The sequence below is a fragment of the Alternaria viburni genome (genome assembly GCF_023758015.1).
Source record: "Alternaria viburni strain BMP 2772 chromosome Unknown scaffold_6, whole genome shotgun sequence".
Classification (NCBI taxonomy): Eukaryota; Fungi; Ascomycota; class Dothideomycetes; order Pleosporales; family Pleosporaceae; genus Alternaria; species Alternaria viburni.
This window is the reverse complement of record NW_026055775.1, coordinates 622,825-638,942: the sequence shown is the minus strand read 5'-3', so window position 1 is coordinate 638,942 and position 16,118 is coordinate 622,825. Positions and strand designations below refer to the sequence as shown.

Here is a 16,118-nt window from a genome sequence, read left to right as displayed (position 1 = left end):
ATTTGGGCTTTTTCTTGATAGAGCGACTTGATCTTTCTTTGAACCTCGGGGTTTCAACTTTGTACAGCGAGCGAGATGAGAGATTGATGTTATGGATTGGATGTACAGACTTTGGAAAGGGTATACCAGTGATGGATGGAACGACGATGGAGGTCTCCGCACGAATGAAGGTTAATGACCTTGTATGTAGTAACACTCAAAGCAATACATGATGACACGGAAGTCACGATAATCAAAGACATTCTCTCCCCACACTTTCACACATACATATTCGTGATGCACATCGTCCACCAACACCGACCTGACTCTCACTCAAAGTATAGCACAGCACGCGAATGCCAAAAAAACACATCTCAGTCGAACGAAAAGGGTATATCACATTACTCTGTCCACTTCTCCCGTCGCAGAAAAACGAACTAGTAACTAGACTACAACGCTAGAACTTGCTTGCTGGCATAAGAACAAAAGCGGAATCCAGTCGGGCTAATCCTGAGAAAACGCAAGAGCAGATATAGAGAGACAAGAGACTGAGACTGGTTCATAGCTACATACATAGGCATTACCTCGTTGGTTTTCCAGGTTTCCTTTCCTTTCCTTACTTTCCGTGTTTCGTGTTCCGTGGTTCGTGGGCCAGATCAACTGGCCTTGGTTGTGGGTAGTGGGTGATGGGTAATTTGTTTGAGATGATAGTGATGGAGTTGTGTAGGGGTGGTTGGTTGTTACGATTGTGGTGGTGGGGGTGTCTTCATGATATGTTGGTGTCGTGTCGTAGCGAGGGTGCTATGTTGTGATGTGTTGAGAGTATGGTGATGATTTGGAGATATTGGAAGCAAGCTTCCTCAACTCATACATAGTCTACAACTCATCTCTCACAGCCTGGGTAGCTTGAGTAGCGGCGCTGGAAATACTGCTGACAGCTTCCTCGGCGCTACCAGAAGCAGCCGCGTACATGGACGCGATACGGCTGTTGGCGGCGGCTACGGCGTCGGCGATGCGGCTGTTTGCAGACTCCATGGCTCCTTGCTCAGGTCCGTAGACGGCGGAGCTGGCTGCTGAAGAAATGTAGGCTGCGTTCTCACTAGCAGCAGAGGCAACGTACTCGGCGTTGACACTGGCTACAGAAGAGATTGAGCTGTATACACCACCAGCACTGCTTGTAGCTGACGCGACGTAGTCGCCTGCGGTAGGCGTACCGAAGATGGCCTCGCTGATAGCAGCTTGGGCGGATGCCGCGGCTGACGAAAAGCTATCTTGAGCTGATTGTGTTCCGTAGAGCTTCTCGCTCACTTGAGACTGGATGGACGAGTAAGCGCTCGCAACTGACTCGCTGGCTTGCTCAGCGGCACCCTTGGGCGTTCCGTAGAGGGCGACAGAGGCACTCTCAACAGCGAGATCCAAAGATGCGCTAGCCTGGCTCAGGACATCTTCGATCATAGCAGGGGGAGTAAAGACGGCGCTGACGACTGACGAAGCAGAAGCATACGCGTCAGCAGCCGCGTCGGTGACAGCATCGTAACTGTCGCCCGCGTACGAACTAGCAGCGTTGATACCTTCACTGGCATAGGACTGGGCAGAAGCCATGGCTGCGGGCAGACCCGTGGAGTAAGCGGAGGCGAAGCGGTTCATGACGCTCTCGGTGAAGTCGGGCTCCTTGCCAATGACAAGCTCTGAGATAAGGGCCTGGACCTCGGCATATTGTGCAGCAGCGGCAGCGGTAGCCTACGTGTACAAAGTCAGCACATGTCTCAAATGCAATTTATTCATCGGAAGGAGTTCTTACCTGAGCACCGTAAGCGCCAGCTTGAGAGTACACAGACTCTGCCCATGGTGTAGGCTGGCCATAGACCTGGCTGCTGGCTTGAGCGATGAGTGCTTCCCAGTTCTGGCTGGCTTGGGAGGCGACTGACTCAGTCCAGGGGGTTTCTGAACCGATGACACCAGAGCTGACTTGGGAAGCGGCTGACTCAGCGGCTGCTTGGGCGTTGGAGACAGCCGACTGTGCTGAACCAGACACATAGGACGCGGCAGACTCGGCCGATCCAGAAACCACAGATGCAGCAGAAGCGGCCGATGCAGAGGCGACCGAAGCCAAAGACTCAATGGTGCCTTGCTGGGGGCCGTATACAGCGCTCGATGCAGCATCAGTAAACTCGGAATAACGAGCGTGCGCAAGGCCCACAGCTTCGTAGTACTGTCGGCGAGCGCTGTCGGCGACACCGGTGGATTGAGGTGCGGCAAACTGGGCAGAAGCCTGGCTGAGGCCTTCAGCGAGGCGAGATGATGCGATGGAGGAGACCGACTCGAAGTAACCCTGAGTGGGACCGGCAGCGTAGCTCTTCACTGATTCAGTGTATTGCATAGCATTCGACAACCTCTCACTAGCGACTGCGAGAGAGTCGGAGTAGGCCTTCTCAAAGTAAGAAAGCATGGTTTGGTGCGCAGGCTGGGGCTCTCCAGAGATCAGAAGAGACATCTGGGCCTTCGCATTCTCGAACTGCTTGCTCGCAGCGCTGACAGCATCGTTGTATCGCGAGTTTGCCTCGACCTGTACAGTCTTGATTATGGCTGTAGGCGTTGGGGTACCGTAGATCGCGTATGATGCCGCAGTCACAGCTTGAGCATACTTGTCGGCAATGACGCTGGTCGCACTCTCAACAGCCGGTTGCTCGGTACCATACAGTACGCTTGATGCAGCAGCAAGAGCACTTGCGTACTGTTCGCTTGCGATCGACGAGGCAGACTCGACGGTACCTTGCGTCTTGGCAGGACCGAGGAGCGCTTCGCTGACTGCTCGGCTCATCTCAGCTGCTCGGTCGCCAGCGTCGGCAACCACGCTCTGCACCTTGCTGGAATAGGTGTCGACGACTTCGTCATCGTCTTCCAGCGGCTCATCAAGTACAGGCTCGCGGGCTTCAGCGATGATTTGCGCATTGGCTCCACCCCAGACCTTCTTAGGCGATTCGTAGGCTGCGGAGGCCTTCGATGCGGTGTCATCAATAACTTCAGACGCCTTGGACGAAGCTTGAGAGAGAATACTCTCAGATGAAGGTTCACCATAGATAGCCTCAGATGCTTGGGACGAAACCTCAGATGCAGCTTGTTGGACGGAGGAAGCAACACTCTCAGCGAGAGGAGTTGAGCTACCTGATACGGCCTCAGAGACCTGCGATGATGCTTTGGATGCTGCCTCCTTGACGGAAGATGCGATACTCTCGGTAAGAGGTGTTGAGCTACCCTGAACAGCTTCGGACGCTTGTGAAGAGACGTCGGAGTACATGTCCTTGGCAGACGATGCGATACTCTCAGCAAGCGGTGTCGAGCTGCCTTGGATCGCTTCGGCAATCTGGGACGATGCACCCTCAACGTTATCCATAACTTGCTGGGCAGCCTTGCGGACACGAGGCGCGAAGACCTTGTCAGAGAAATCATCGCTAGCATCGCCGGCCCAGATCTTAGACTTGGAAACATCCTTCAAGCGTACTAGCTCGGCAACCATGTCCGACGCAATGGCCATGGCCTTGTCTTCAAGCTTCTTGGATTCTTCATGGGCCACGCGAAGGCCTTCGTGCCTGTTACCAACGGCTTCGACTTCGGCCTGCCATTCGTTGAGCGTGTTCCTCAGCTTGTGGTAGTTCTGCCAGTCCTTGTATGTGACGCCATCAGTCCACGCCCATCGCATGCCGACTTCTTGGAGGCCAAGGCTGTGGATCTTCTCAAGTACTTCGACAGTGCTCCTGACAGCAGCTTGTACCAGGGAGTCAGTCTCTTGATCGTATGACGCTTTCCAGACACGGATGTCCTGAGCGCGCTCCTTGACGGTGAGACCGAACTCGCGGGTCTTGGCGCCGCAGTCCTCGTAGGCAGCCTCAAGCTCGGCGTCTGAAGCATCCTCTGGAAGTGATTGAATAGTCTTCTTGATGTAGCTCTTCAGCTTAGCAATAGTCGCATCGGCAGTCTCCTCTAGCTTAACAACCAGAGCCTGACCATGTCCATTGACGGCATTGTCGACCTGTCGTTTTGTGATTTCTGCGACGCGTACCTCGAGATCTTCGGAACCCTTGTCTGCGGCTGTAGCGAACTTGGTCTGCCAGTCGCGGAGATCCTGGTTGAGCTTCTCTTGTAGTTCGGCGCCTGTGAGCTTCGGCTCAGAGGGCTTGACTTTGGTTGGCTTTGCTTCGAGTTCGTTGGAGGCTGTGCTGGCTGATTCGCTGCCGAAGAACTCATCAAGGACACCCCAGCCAGATCCCTCAGTAGAGCTAGGAGGGACGATAGAGGCGGAGGAACTTGCGATGGTGGGAGTATCCTTGGTGGACTGAGATGGGAGGCTTGTCTCAGCATCGACGGCAGAAACGACAGACTCGATCTTCTGCTGATCCCTGTAGCGGCCTAGACGCTCAGAGATACGGACCAACTGGGGCTCGACGTTGTCTCCATACAGCACGCGCAGCTGGGGCCACACAGTGCGGAGGAGGAAGGCCCAGGTGGCATCCTTTGCGGTGTGGACATGGGGATAGACGATGTCGACGAGGACGTGGTGGCCGTATGCGTGACCCTGTTGGAGGTAGGGCTTGGAGCGCTCGTAGGCCGGGAGCAGTGTCAGGTGGTAGATCTCTTCGGAGCTAGTCCTGAGGTCGTTGTAGTACGGGGCAGCAGCATCAGTCGCCTTCTTGACATGCGGGCCGAGGTATACGTCGTACTGGCCCTTGATTTGCTTTTGGGCATTCTGCAGCTGGGGCTGGACAGACTTCTCGTACTGGGCCTCTGCGTATTTCCTGGCGTGCTCAACCCTGTGTGCGCCGTAGGTTGCGTAGTTGTCCTGGGCGAATGTGGTTATGGGCGTCGTGTAGGGCTTGACCTTCTCAATCTGCGGGGCGACGTAGGTCTCGTAGTAGGGGTCGACATAGGGCGCAGCGAAGGACCGGGTCTGCAAGTAGGGCTTGCACACGCGTGGGGAGTCGTGGTTGAGCTGGTGCAGCGATGTGGGACACCGGAACAGGAAGGTGATGATGAGATACCACGTGGAGAGTCTCGCAACCATGCTCGTGAAGGCGCCCGCGATACTCCGCCTGGGCTTCCGCGAGCGAGCCGACCGCGAGGTGAGCTGCGTCTTTTCTGCGTGGCCGTTGGCGGTGCCATTGGCGGACCCGTTCAGGCTGCCATTTTGTTTGGACTTGGTCGCCCTTCCGTTGGCCTGGGCGGCCATGCTCGCGTGTGGTGGACGATGAAGCGGTGACGCTGTGTGGCTGACCAGCTTCTGCGGGTGCGTATTAGTGGTACTGCCGCAGCAAGTCGGGGTCTGGCTACGTACAAAAATCAGCGACAGGCGGCAGCGTCTGGATTGTTGATGTCTCTTGAATAATGGCGATGGCTGCTCGAAGTAACTTGTCTGTTAGCGCTGGGGGGACGACAACCGAGCTGCAGCAGTGATGTAATTGCACGTGCGGACGCGGGAACACGATAGCAAGATCAAGGTTTGGACATGCGATAGGCGGTAGGCAGCGCAGAATTACGCGATAGGGCGCGAGAGATGACAGAGGAAATAGAGTCTGCCTGTCGCGATTTCCCAGTCCCAGACGTGTAGAGTGCCTCAGGCTGCCCCTGCGGTTCGCGTCGTCTCATGTAGGGCTGGATGCCTTCACCCGTGCTGTAGGACCCTGTGACGCTGATCAAGCACCGAAGACACGCCATGCATGTGCAAATCCGATCGCCTGTCCCAGGTACCAGACTAAATAATTAATTGTCCCTACACGTGCACTAAGTGTGGCTAGGTGCCATCGCTCTGCCAGGGGCCCGGGGTGCTCGACTGCCAAGACCGAGACTGTCTGGCGGCGGCGACATCACCACTTCCGTCGCCAGAGCTGCTGCACGCAACCACGGTTCCGGCCGCATCCACCCTTGTGCGCTTTCCCCCAGGTCTATTCACGTCCCTAATTTCCTGCATCTGCCTTGTCCTTCATCGCGCAGCACTGCACGTCCGTCCTCTTCACGCCGCTCCCTCGCTGCGATTCCGATGCCTACTTGAGGTCGTCTTGTGCGGCATCTGCCCGAACCCGAACCATATCTTCCGATTCGATACAACCCCCCTCTTACCACGTGTATACTTTTAATCTCCCTCCGCCATGGCAACCGATGCCGAGCCCCTCACCGCGGGGCTCTTCGACGATGCCTCCGCGCACGACAACGCCCCCCAGACTTCCGACGAGCGAGCCATGGACAAAGACGAAGCCGACACCTGCCGCATATGTCGCGGGGAAGGCACCGCTGAAGAGCCTCTGTTCTTTCCCTGCAAGTGCAGCGGTAGCATCAAATACGTCCACCAAGAATGCCTGATGGAATGGCTGTCCCACACCCAGAAGAAGCACTGCGAACTGTGCAAGACATCCTTCCGCTTCACCAAACTATACCACCCCGGCATGCCGAATCGCATACCCACGACCGTCTTCGTACGCCGCGCCGCTCTGCACGTCCTCAACATGTTCGCAACCTGGTGCCGCGGGGTCCTGGTGGGCGCCGTGTGGCTCTTCCTACTGCCCTGGTGCATGCGCGTTGTATGGCGCAGCCTGTTCTGGGTCGGCGATGGTGGCTGGTCACAAGACATGTTTGCCGACACACCTGAGACGTCAGTAATGCCCGCGACCGGTAGAGGACTGGCCCCTAGCGATATCGACTTGATACGCTCCGCACTCGATACCGCCAAGAGCAACAACTCGACTGTGCATGTGGCAAGTACCGTCGGGCCCATGAAGATAACGTATACTCCAAACAATTCCACGACTAGCGAATCCATCCTCTGGACCTATGCCAAACGAGTCTTCTTCGGGGTCCCGTTCCCCTTTTCCCAGCTTGCACAACCCGACAGAATAACTACTCACGTATCTGTCGTTGACAAGAACGGCACCGTTTCCAATACTACCTCAGACCATCTCGGTATTCGCAGTCCGTCGCTTCTCTCCGATGTCCCCTTCTTCAACTGGTTCCAGTCTCAAAGCGCCAATCGCTTTATTGTTGACGTGATAGAGGGCCAGATCATCACTCTACTCGTTGTCGTGGCGTTCATCCTTGTCTTCCTGATTCGAGAGTGGGTGGTCCAGCAACAACCTGTCATCAATATGGTTGCCCTCGGTGACAATGTTGCTGCGCAGAGGGCTGCCATTATAGAAGAGGAGGCTCTCGTTGACAACGTGGTCGTTGACGAGGGCGAGCTGGAAGACGCTCTAGATGCTTTGGATGCTGAAGTGGCTGGGGAGGCCGCGGATGTGGAAGAAGCTCATGAACCTGAAAATGCTGACCAAAACGAGCCAATTGCCCCTGGAGACTTCACTCGCGAAAATGATGAGCCCGAGGCTGCTGAACCTACGATACGCCGCGTTCGCCGGTCTTCCTCGCTCCGCCGAGAACGCGACGAGCTTGTTCGCAACATAGTACGCGAAGGCCTCTCGGGTGATTTGAGGTCAATGATGCAATCGGATGAGCTCGTGGATGCCTATGACGATGGATTTCCATCCCAGAGCTTTAACGAGGCTATCGAGCGGGCAATGATGGAAGACGGCGAGGCTAGCAGCTCAAGCTTTCCTGCAAGAACCTCGTCACTCCACCAACCTTCAGGCGTAGCGCCAGATCTTGAAGGTTCCGAGTCGTCTTCATCTTCGCACAGACCAAACATGCCAGCACGCGATAGATCCTTCATCGCGACAGAGATTCGTCGCGGCCTAGAAGAGGGTAATACATGGTCTTTCGAGAACGTACCACAATCGTCAGCTTCGAACGAGGAAAGTCCTGAAAACGTACCTGAATCGTGGGAAGACGATGACAACGCAGACCGAAGAGCCGATCAAGGACCCGAGGCTGCATCGGATCACGAACCGGGTAGCGAGCACAGCAGTGGAAGCTGGCAGCAAGTCCCTGAGGCTGTAGAAGATGACTCCGACCAAGCGCTGGAAGGAGAACATGTTCACGACAAGGGTAAAGCTAAGGCTGTCGACGCCAGTGTGGAGGATAATCTACCCGAGTCAACGTCTTCTGCACAAAGCAGTTCTACTCATCTAGACAACTCAATTACGGTCGATACTACGATTGAAGTCGACAACAGCAGTAGCCAGCCTGACCAAGACTCAACCGCCCGCGAAGATCAGGAGCATTCTGAAGTGGGTCAGCAAGACCCGGACGATCAGCCTGCGGTTCCAGCCAACGCACAACCAGCAGCGCCTCAACCTCCACAAAATCCAGTGAACCAAGTATTGGACTGGATGTTTGGAGACATAGCCCCGATGGCTCAACCTGTCGAAGAGGGAGGCAACGATGAGCATATCGTGCGCGATCTGGCAGACGAAGCGCCTTTTGTGCCCTTCTTAGGGAACGAGCCGCGGGATCATGGCAATGCTGCGCCCCAAGATCCTGAAGTTGCTGCTGCTGCTGCACAAGCTGGCATAGATGTTAACGACCAGGAAGCGATTGAAGACGCTGAAGACCTGGAAGGTATACTTGAGCTCATTGGTATGCAAGGGCCTATTGTCGGTCTTTTCCAGAACGCCCTGTTCAGTGCCGTGCTGATCACCTGCACATTGGCGTGCGCTGTATGGGTTCCTTATCTCTGGGGTAAGTTCGTCATAATAATGGTGGGAAGTCCTATCGAACTCCTCAAAATCCCTCTACAGGCGGTCGCTGCAGTAACGGACTTCATAGTCGACGTCACGCTCTTCCTCGTAGCTGGTACGACGTACTGGAGTTCTTATGCCATCTCCAGTCTGGTCAAGCTGTGTTCCTTGGGGAAACTGTCTCAAACCATAGATGGTCCACTGCGTGCAGTATCTACGCCAGCATACTCCCTTGCAGAGAGTGCGATGGTTCGCATTGGCAAGATGTTCATGGATTCGCCATTATCGTCTCAGCCCAGCTACACCCAATTCACGCTCAACGCACACGCTTCACTACGAAGCCTGCAGAACACGACCTCATTTGCGCTCAATGAAACGAGCAGCTTTGCAAACGCCATCATCGAGGAAATCTCAGCAGACTCGCCGCCCAAGCTTGTGCTGAGGGTCCTTGGACGCCTTCCCTCGTTAATTCAAGATATCTTTACGACTACCTACGGCCAGTGCAGTTCTCTGCTCTCATGGCTTTGGACGGCCAAGTCGTACAAGATCACCATTGATCTAGACTCGAATAGCAGCACCGCTGCAGCATATACTGCATTGGAGCGATGGACGGCGAGCGACCGCCTGATCGCAATACTTGCTGGCTATGGGTTCTTCGCTTTCCTTGGTGCGATATATCTCAGGCGTGGCACACCTTTCAGCTCGTCACAGCAAGGACAAAGGATCGAACGCATTCTTTCTGATATACTACAACAAGCCGGAGGTGTGCTCAAGGTGATCCTTATCATTAGTATCGAGATGTTGGCATTTCCACTGTACTGCGGGCTGCTTCTCGACTTGGCCATGCTCCCACTATTCCAGAACGCTACGCTGTACAACAGGTGGCAGTTCGCGAGAGAGAGTCCATGGACATCTGGATTCGTGCATTGGTTCATCGGTACCTGCTACATGTTCCACTTCGCGCTCTTTGTGTCCATGTGCCGCAAGATTATGCGCAAGGGTGTGCTGTACTTCATCCGCGATCCAGATGATCCGACCTTCCATCCTGTCCGGGACGTCCTGGAGCGTAGCGTTACGACTCAACTTCGCAAGATCGCCTTCAGCGCTCTTGTGTATGGAGCACTCGTTATTGTATGCCTTGGCGGTGTCGTATGGACCTTGAGTCGTGCTACTACCAACGTCCTGCCAATTCACTGGACTACCGAAGCACCATCGCTGGAGTTTCCGCTCGACCTTCTCTTTTACAACTTCCTCACGCCGGTCATCATCAAGTTCTACAAGCCTAGTGAGGGTCTGCATGCCATCTACAAATGGTGCTTCCAGAAGTGCGCTGGGTTCCTTCGCCTGTCCAACTTCCTCTTTGGCGACAAGGTCCCTGCGCAAGAAGGCGATGATGGTCGATACGTTCGTGCACCCGCTTCCGATCAAGCTCGCATCCCCAAGGGCCAACCTGTCTTCGTCGAAGTCGACCGCGACAACGTGCGCAAAGATGGAGAGAATGAGGGCGGAGTGCACAACTCTGACCTCGTGTCAATGGTATTCATCCCACCATGGTTCCGCGTGCGCATTCTCTGCTTCATCGTCACGATATGGATCTTCATGGGTCTATCAGGAGTGAGCGTAACAATCCTACCACTACTCTTTGGCCGCCACCTCTTCTCGCTCTTCCTCCCGCCAACCGTCGAGATGAACGACATACACGCCTTCTCCCTCGGCGTCTACACTCTGGCCAGCATCGGTTACTCCGCCTACCACGTTTTCAAATTCATCTCCTCGCTCAACCGATCCATCCCAGATCCCATGTCAACACTCCACACCATCGCAGCAACCACCTCGCGCGTCGGTGGCCGAGCCCTCCGCTTCTCATACGTCTGGGCAACCCTCATCTTCGCCATCCCCTTCCTCTTCGCCGTCCTCCTAGAACTTTACTTCCTCATGCCCCTGCACGCCTACCTCGGCCCCAAGGAACCCCACGTCGTCCATGTAATCCAAGACTGGACCCTCGGCTTCTTGTACTCTCGCCTCGCCGCGCGCCTCGTCTTCGCGAACCGCAATTCCCGGCCTGCACGTGCATTCAAAGCTGTTATCAGAGATGGCTGGCTCTACCCCAACGCCAAGATCGCGACACGCTGTTTCCTCATCCCCGTGCTGGCGCTCTTCCTCATCGCTATTGCCGTGCCATCCAGTCTGGCGTTTGTCACGAGTCGAACGCTATACCGGAATGCGAACGAAGCGACGAAGAACTTGCTCTGGCGCTTCAGCTTCCCGGCTGTGGGACTTGCTTTGGTGGTTATGTGGGCTTCCTCGGCGGTTGTCAGGCTGCTCGTGAGATGGAGGCTGGTCGTTAGGGATGAGGTTTATCTTATAGGAGAGAGGTTGCACAACTTTGGGGAGAGGAAAGCGCCCGTTCAGCCTGCGTCTGCTGCCGCTCCTGCGGTGGGTGTTGAGGGTGTTGATGTGGGCACGCAGACTGCTTAGTTTCGCTGGGTCGTCGGTTGGTGTTGTGTTGTTTTGCGTGTAAGAGTGGAGTTGCTGCATATCTTTTTCATTATGCATTTGCTTTCACTGGGTGGATTAGAAGACATGTCAGTCGTTTTGTCAGCGGGCTAGCCAGATAGCCAGTTAGCATGAATCTCACGCTGCTCATCCTTGTTACATTCATCTACACTACTGACCTGTGAACTTGGTCTTTTGTTGCTTGGTCTATCGACTAACGTCGTGATCAACTACGCATGATGTGAAGCCACTCCGCCGTTGTACAAACTCCCTTCTAGCACGGATCAACGTCCGAAGCCTTCGACTGCCAACCACCCTCAGCCACAAGAACCTCTCCAAGAACTCTGCTAACCCGAAGAAGATGCCCGTCGCGCTCTCTACCCGCAATGAGAGAAACACCAACGGGCATGCCGTTCATCCCCTTGAAAGCAGATATATGCACCACTGGCACATGCAGACCCTGGATAAAGTCAAACTCGTACTTATCCACCATCTTTGACAAGTCAACTTACCGTCCACAGCGTACTGAAAACCGGACTCCCCATATCGTTAAGCCCCACCGGCGCCTCATCTACAGCACTTGGCGCGATGATGACAGAATACTTGGTCGCTATCGTGTCGAATAGTGTACGTAGATGCGTGTGCTTTTCCAGTGCTTCGCTTTTCTCTTTTTCTGCATCAGCGTGTTTGGAGTGGTTTTCTACTAGATTCCGAATTGAGACGTCCAAACCATCCTTGTGTAGACGGTATTCTTCGTGGAAAGCGAGGGCGGCCTCAGCGTCGATAATTGCGTTTTGTAAGCGCGTTGAAGTGTCTGCATCACCGAAGTCATCCGGTAGTGACACTTCTTCGACTTGGACGCCGTGGTTCTGCAGTATCGCGGCTGTTTTTTGCATGACATGTATAGTACCAGGGCCGGCATGTGACCACATGGGTGTCTTGACAAGAGCGACTGAGATATCATCCAAGCATACCTTTCTTGGGTGCTCGTCGTCAGCGAGGGAAAAGACATCTGCTAGTAACTCCAGATCCGCTATGCTGCGAGCAAAGAAGCCGATAGTATCGAATGTCGAGGAGACTATCTTTTGCCCCGAGGTTGAGATGGCGTTGTACGTGGGTTTCATAGCGAATGTCCCACAGTAGGCTGCTGGTCGGATGACGCTTCCGCCTGTCTGGACGCCCAAGGCAAGCGGGATTTGCATATCGGCTACGGCGGCGGCGGACCCGTATGAGGAGCCGCCTGGGGTTCGAGATGGGTCGTGGGGATTGGTGGTCGGAGGTCCGGAATTTGTTATTGTGAATTCAGTTGTCGTTGTTTTGCCTGTGGGAGACGTCAACAATCATTCATAGGGAAGGGGAATTGACAGACCGAAGATTAAAGCTCCTGCAGCTTGCAGAATGGCAACAGCCGATGAGTCGAAGCTAGACTGATGTCCCTCGTATATTGGAGAGCCGTATTGGGTGGGCATATCTGGGGCTTGTCAACATCTGGCATGCAAAAGACTTTGCCTTATGACCTTTCGTGTTCATCACATCTTTGATACCTATCGTCACTCCATGCAGCGGTCCTCTCTGATTTTGTGGCACATGATCAAGTTCTCGAGTTCGGCGTAGAACAAGCTCTTGATCTGGCGTTTGCTCAGGTGAAGTGCTTTATATGCGCAGAGCAAGACTCACCGAGATGGGCCCATGCCTTGACAATATGGTCCCGGTCGCGGATGCGGTCGAGAACAGATTGCGCATAGGCCTCGACTGTGATGGTATTGGTTTTGAGCAGTTCCAGTACTTGCACTGCTGTCAGAGTGTATAATGCAGGTGGTGTTGACATGTTTGGTGAATCTTGGGAAGGAGCAGCCTGGAGAGGTAGGGCATAGAAACATGGATGAGTATATGCGAGAGCATGCATGGCCGATCTGCATGCAAGGGGATGCCTAACTCGCTAATGATGCATATTGATATCTGCACGCATGGGACGCAAGCTGCCGGTACAGATTTGAGAAGTTTGTATTGATTTCCTCCCATAGCGCCGTATCTGATGCAAATTGTACAGTAATACATGGTATACACACGTGCCACCGTCGTTCCCGGTGAAGTCCGTCTAGAAACCCGGAGGGTTGAGTCGTTGACTGACTCTCGTCCATTTTGGCACCTCTGTGAAATGTCAGCGACCGCAACTTCAGAGTGTACCCTGCCACGCGTAGTCCTGATTCTCCTTCTGCCGCCACCAAGCTTTGCCCCGAAAACACTAGAAGTATGCAACTTACTGTGTATTCCCTTTCGATACCTCTTCACCTTACGGTCGAAGACGGTGTACTTGTCCTTGGGCAGCATCTCCGCCTCGGTCGGCATCTCCATCTTCCAGCGCTCCACCTTCTTCATGCTCTGTCCCATGCGTCGTAGTGCGGTATCGATTGTGCCGACCACAGTGTCAACGTGCCGTAGGCGCTCGCGCTGCCTGTACTTCTGATGTCTGGATAGCCGCCATGGTATCTTCCTATGAATTTGTCAGCACGGGCTGCCAGATATCGAGTCGCAACTGATAGAAGGTGCATCGGAGCGGGAATTGTGATGGCGACGACGAGCAATTGCGCACGAGTGACAGTTCGGGAAACGCAGGGAGTCGCACCATAATAGACCGCCCGATAGCGGGTTTGTGAGGCGGAAAGGACCAAACATGGTGAGGTGCTGGGGTTGGCGATGCTGGGTTGCGCAATCGAAGTCGCGATATTCTTCGAAAGGCACTCCCGCGGACTTTCTTGGCAGACATGCCGATTAGCGTGGGGAAGCTCACCAGCACACCCCACACGTTGTACAGCTAAACACTAAGCTATATTTACGACGATACGAATTACGAATCCCGACGCAGTTATTTTCGACATCAGTGAAAGCAAAAAGCCTGTACTAGGCTAGATCACGCATCCCAACCTGGACCACGCGGCGCACGCCAAACACTCCACACGTCTACCGACGTACAACCTCATACCTCACCATGTCGTACACATTCTCCATCCTATCGCCTCTCGATGTCCCCCTCTTCACGCACGACTTCGGCACCTCACGTAGCGGCGGCACTGGCGTCGCGAACTATACCCCCGCCGAGCGCGCCCTTGTCCCGTTCATTCTACACTCGTCTCTCGATATAGTCGAGGAAGTACAATGGGGCCCTTCTACATCCAGTGGCTCCGCACCTATGTACCTTAAGCATATCGACAAATACCAGAACTGCTTCGTGTCGTGCTGGATTACCGGCGGCAACACACGCTTCCTTCTGCTCACAAGACCGCGGGACGAAAGCCTGGGGCTGACGAGTGGAGGTGCTGGAGGCGCGAGAGGAAGTCTAGCAGGTGGAAGAGCTGCTCTGGGAGGAGGTGCTGGTCTATACAACCCCAGCAGTCCAGCCACGGAAGAAGCTGTCAAGAACTTCATGGTCGACGTATACGAGGCATGGGTCAAGACTATTATGAATCCCTTCTTTGCCGTGGGCAATGGAGAAGTCATCAAGAGCCCAGTGTTTAGGCAGAGAGTTGCGACTGCCGCGAAGAAATATCTATGAAGGGAGAGAAAGCATCACGGAATCACCGATTCAAGAATGGAGACGACCACAGGCCGAGGACACATTTTATACCCGGGTGCACGGTGAATGGCACAAGAGCAGTCTAGATTATTGCGATCTGATTGGAGAGTATCGGCAAGATAACTGCTGAAAGGTCTCACTTCCACTTCGCAGCGACGCAAATCTGAGACAAGGCAGCAACGGAAGCCTTCGAGCTAGTTGCGAGCCTTTGCACTGAGCAGGTGTATGGCTACTCATGCCCGCGAGGCTATTAGACCTAGCCGAAGTCGACCTCGCGCTTTGTATGGGTCATGATAATTGGGAACAGGAGGATCGATATCCTGAGAGTCGATGCGATGGAGTCTCTGTCGCGCACGCATCTTTTGATAAGCACTGTACTGGACTAATAGATTGCATTGGGCTTGCACGCAGCCAATCCCTCTCTATATAGCATCCTAGGTCACAAACAGCTACTAGGTCAAAAGTGGATACTCGTCGTTTGCGTCTCGGCCTTCCGTTTACCTATTATTCAAGGCACCCTACCTGCAAGCCTAAGCCATGAACATAGAGGTCTTACCTTACTTACGCATCCTCAAAACTGTGGTCACCATGAGTTGTGCCTTTACCTTGGTCCCGTTTGTAATCGCGCAGATCTCTCACTCACCTTCACCTTGTCCAAGCTGGTATATCACCACTCCATCTACCCACCTTCTCCCGCTGGCAACGAAATCTCTTACCTCACAGTATTTAATATCTTTGCCTTGACTTCAGCGCGTTGCGACTCTCAGCATGGCATCGAAACCCCCCGAGGTCAGTGCTGCAGACAAACAGTGGCTCACTTTCCGACAAAAGCACGAAGCTGAACTTAAGGGCTTCCAACGGTACGCGACGGAGTCTTTTGCCAAGTTTCAGGACAACGTCAACAAGGAGCGAGCAATTATTCTCGCAAAACACCAGAAAGAAGAGGAAGATTTCTGGAGCAAGGCAAAGGCGGCAGCTAATAGGGAGAAGGAAAAGGTTGGTAACACGGCTACCGGGCCTAAGACGGGTGTGCAGAGTCAAGCAAATCGTCGGGTAGCTGCTGCACCACCGAGAGCTGCTCCCACCATCAAGAAGACGCCGGCGCCGAGGCCCAAAGCACCATCCATATCTAAGCCAGCCAGCAACGCAAACACACCGGTAGCAGGACCCAGGAACAAAAAGGCCGCCGTCACGATCATTGATCTTTGCTCCGACGAGGATGATGATGAACCAGTGTTGGTAAAGGAGAAGCCTATTTTCAAGATAGCTGGGCAAGGACCTGTCGCGAAAGACCCTCTCAGCTTGTCTGACAAGATCGGAAACGTGGTAAGTCGGCAAATGGCAAAAGCATTCCTTTCCCAAGACTGATTGATATAGGACACGCCAAAGCCAGAGCAGTTGAACCATGAGCGTCATGGCTTTACTCAGCAACCCTCGTACCCATCTACACAACC

At 54.2% G+C, this 16,118-nt stretch overlaps 7 protein-coding genes across 7 annotated transcripts; 3 read left to right on the top strand and 4 right to left on the bottom strand.

The window, feature by feature from the left end:
* Positions 1-855: 855 nt before the first annotated feature.
* J4E79_003658 (uncharacterized protein) lies at positions 856-5,203 on the bottom strand (the record flags this gene model as incomplete). Its single annotated transcript, XM_049352550.1, has 2 exons — positions 856-1,719; positions 1,781-5,203. 2 exons carry the CDS (start codon positions 5,201-5,203, stop codon positions 856-858), a joined length of 4,287 nt encoding a protein of 1,428 aa, XP_049212929.1.
* A 916-nt stretch (positions 5,204-6,119) lies between these two features.
* On the top strand, positions 6,120-11,072 carry J4E79_003657 (uncharacterized protein; the record flags this gene model as incomplete). The annotated part of the gene is made up of 1 exon (XM_049352549.1): positions 6,120-11,072. One exon carries the CDS (start codon positions 6,120-6,122, stop codon positions 11,070-11,072), a length of 4,953 nt encoding a protein of 1,650 aa, XP_049212928.1.
* Positions 11,073-11,364: 292 nt separating this feature from the next.
* Positions 11,365-12,292, bottom strand: J4E79_003656 (uncharacterized protein; the record flags this gene model as incomplete). The annotated part of the gene is made up of 2 exons (XM_049352548.1): positions 11,365-11,550; positions 11,603-12,292. The coding sequence occupies 2 exons, from the start codon at positions 12,290-12,292 to the stop codon at positions 11,365-11,367; spliced, it is 876 nt and encodes a 291-aa protein (XP_049212927.1).
* A 348-nt stretch (positions 12,293-12,640) lies between these two features.
* J4E79_003655 (uncharacterized protein) lies at positions 12,641-12,918 on the bottom strand (the record flags this gene model as incomplete). The annotated part of the gene is made up of 2 exons (XM_049352547.1): positions 12,641-12,741; positions 12,768-12,918. 2 exons carry the CDS (start codon positions 12,916-12,918, stop codon positions 12,641-12,643), a joined length of 252 nt encoding a protein of 83 aa, XP_049212926.1.
* Positions 12,919-13,188: 270 nt separating this feature from the next.
* Positions 13,189-13,766, bottom strand: J4E79_003654 (uncharacterized protein; the record flags this gene model as incomplete). Its single annotated transcript, XM_049352546.1, has 3 exons — positions 13,189-13,241; positions 13,355-13,584; positions 13,717-13,766. 3 exons carry the CDS (start codon positions 13,764-13,766, stop codon positions 13,189-13,191), a joined length of 333 nt encoding a protein of 110 aa, XP_049212925.1.
* A 313-nt stretch (positions 13,767-14,079) lies between these two features.
* On the top strand, positions 14,080-14,643 carry J4E79_003653 (uncharacterized protein; the record flags this gene model as incomplete). Its single annotated transcript, XM_049352545.1, has 1 exon — positions 14,080-14,643. One exon carries the CDS (start codon positions 14,080-14,082, stop codon positions 14,641-14,643), a length of 564 nt encoding a protein of 187 aa, XP_049212924.1.
* A 789-nt stretch (positions 14,644-15,432) lies between these two features.
* On the top strand, positions 15,433-16,036 carry J4E79_003652 (uncharacterized protein; the record flags this gene model as incomplete). Its single annotated transcript, XM_049352544.1, has 2 exons — positions 15,433-15,990; positions 16,028-16,036. 2 exons carry the CDS (start codon positions 15,433-15,435, stop codon positions 16,034-16,036), a joined length of 567 nt encoding a protein of 188 aa, XP_049212923.1.
* Positions 16,037-16,118: the final 82 nt, after the last annotated feature.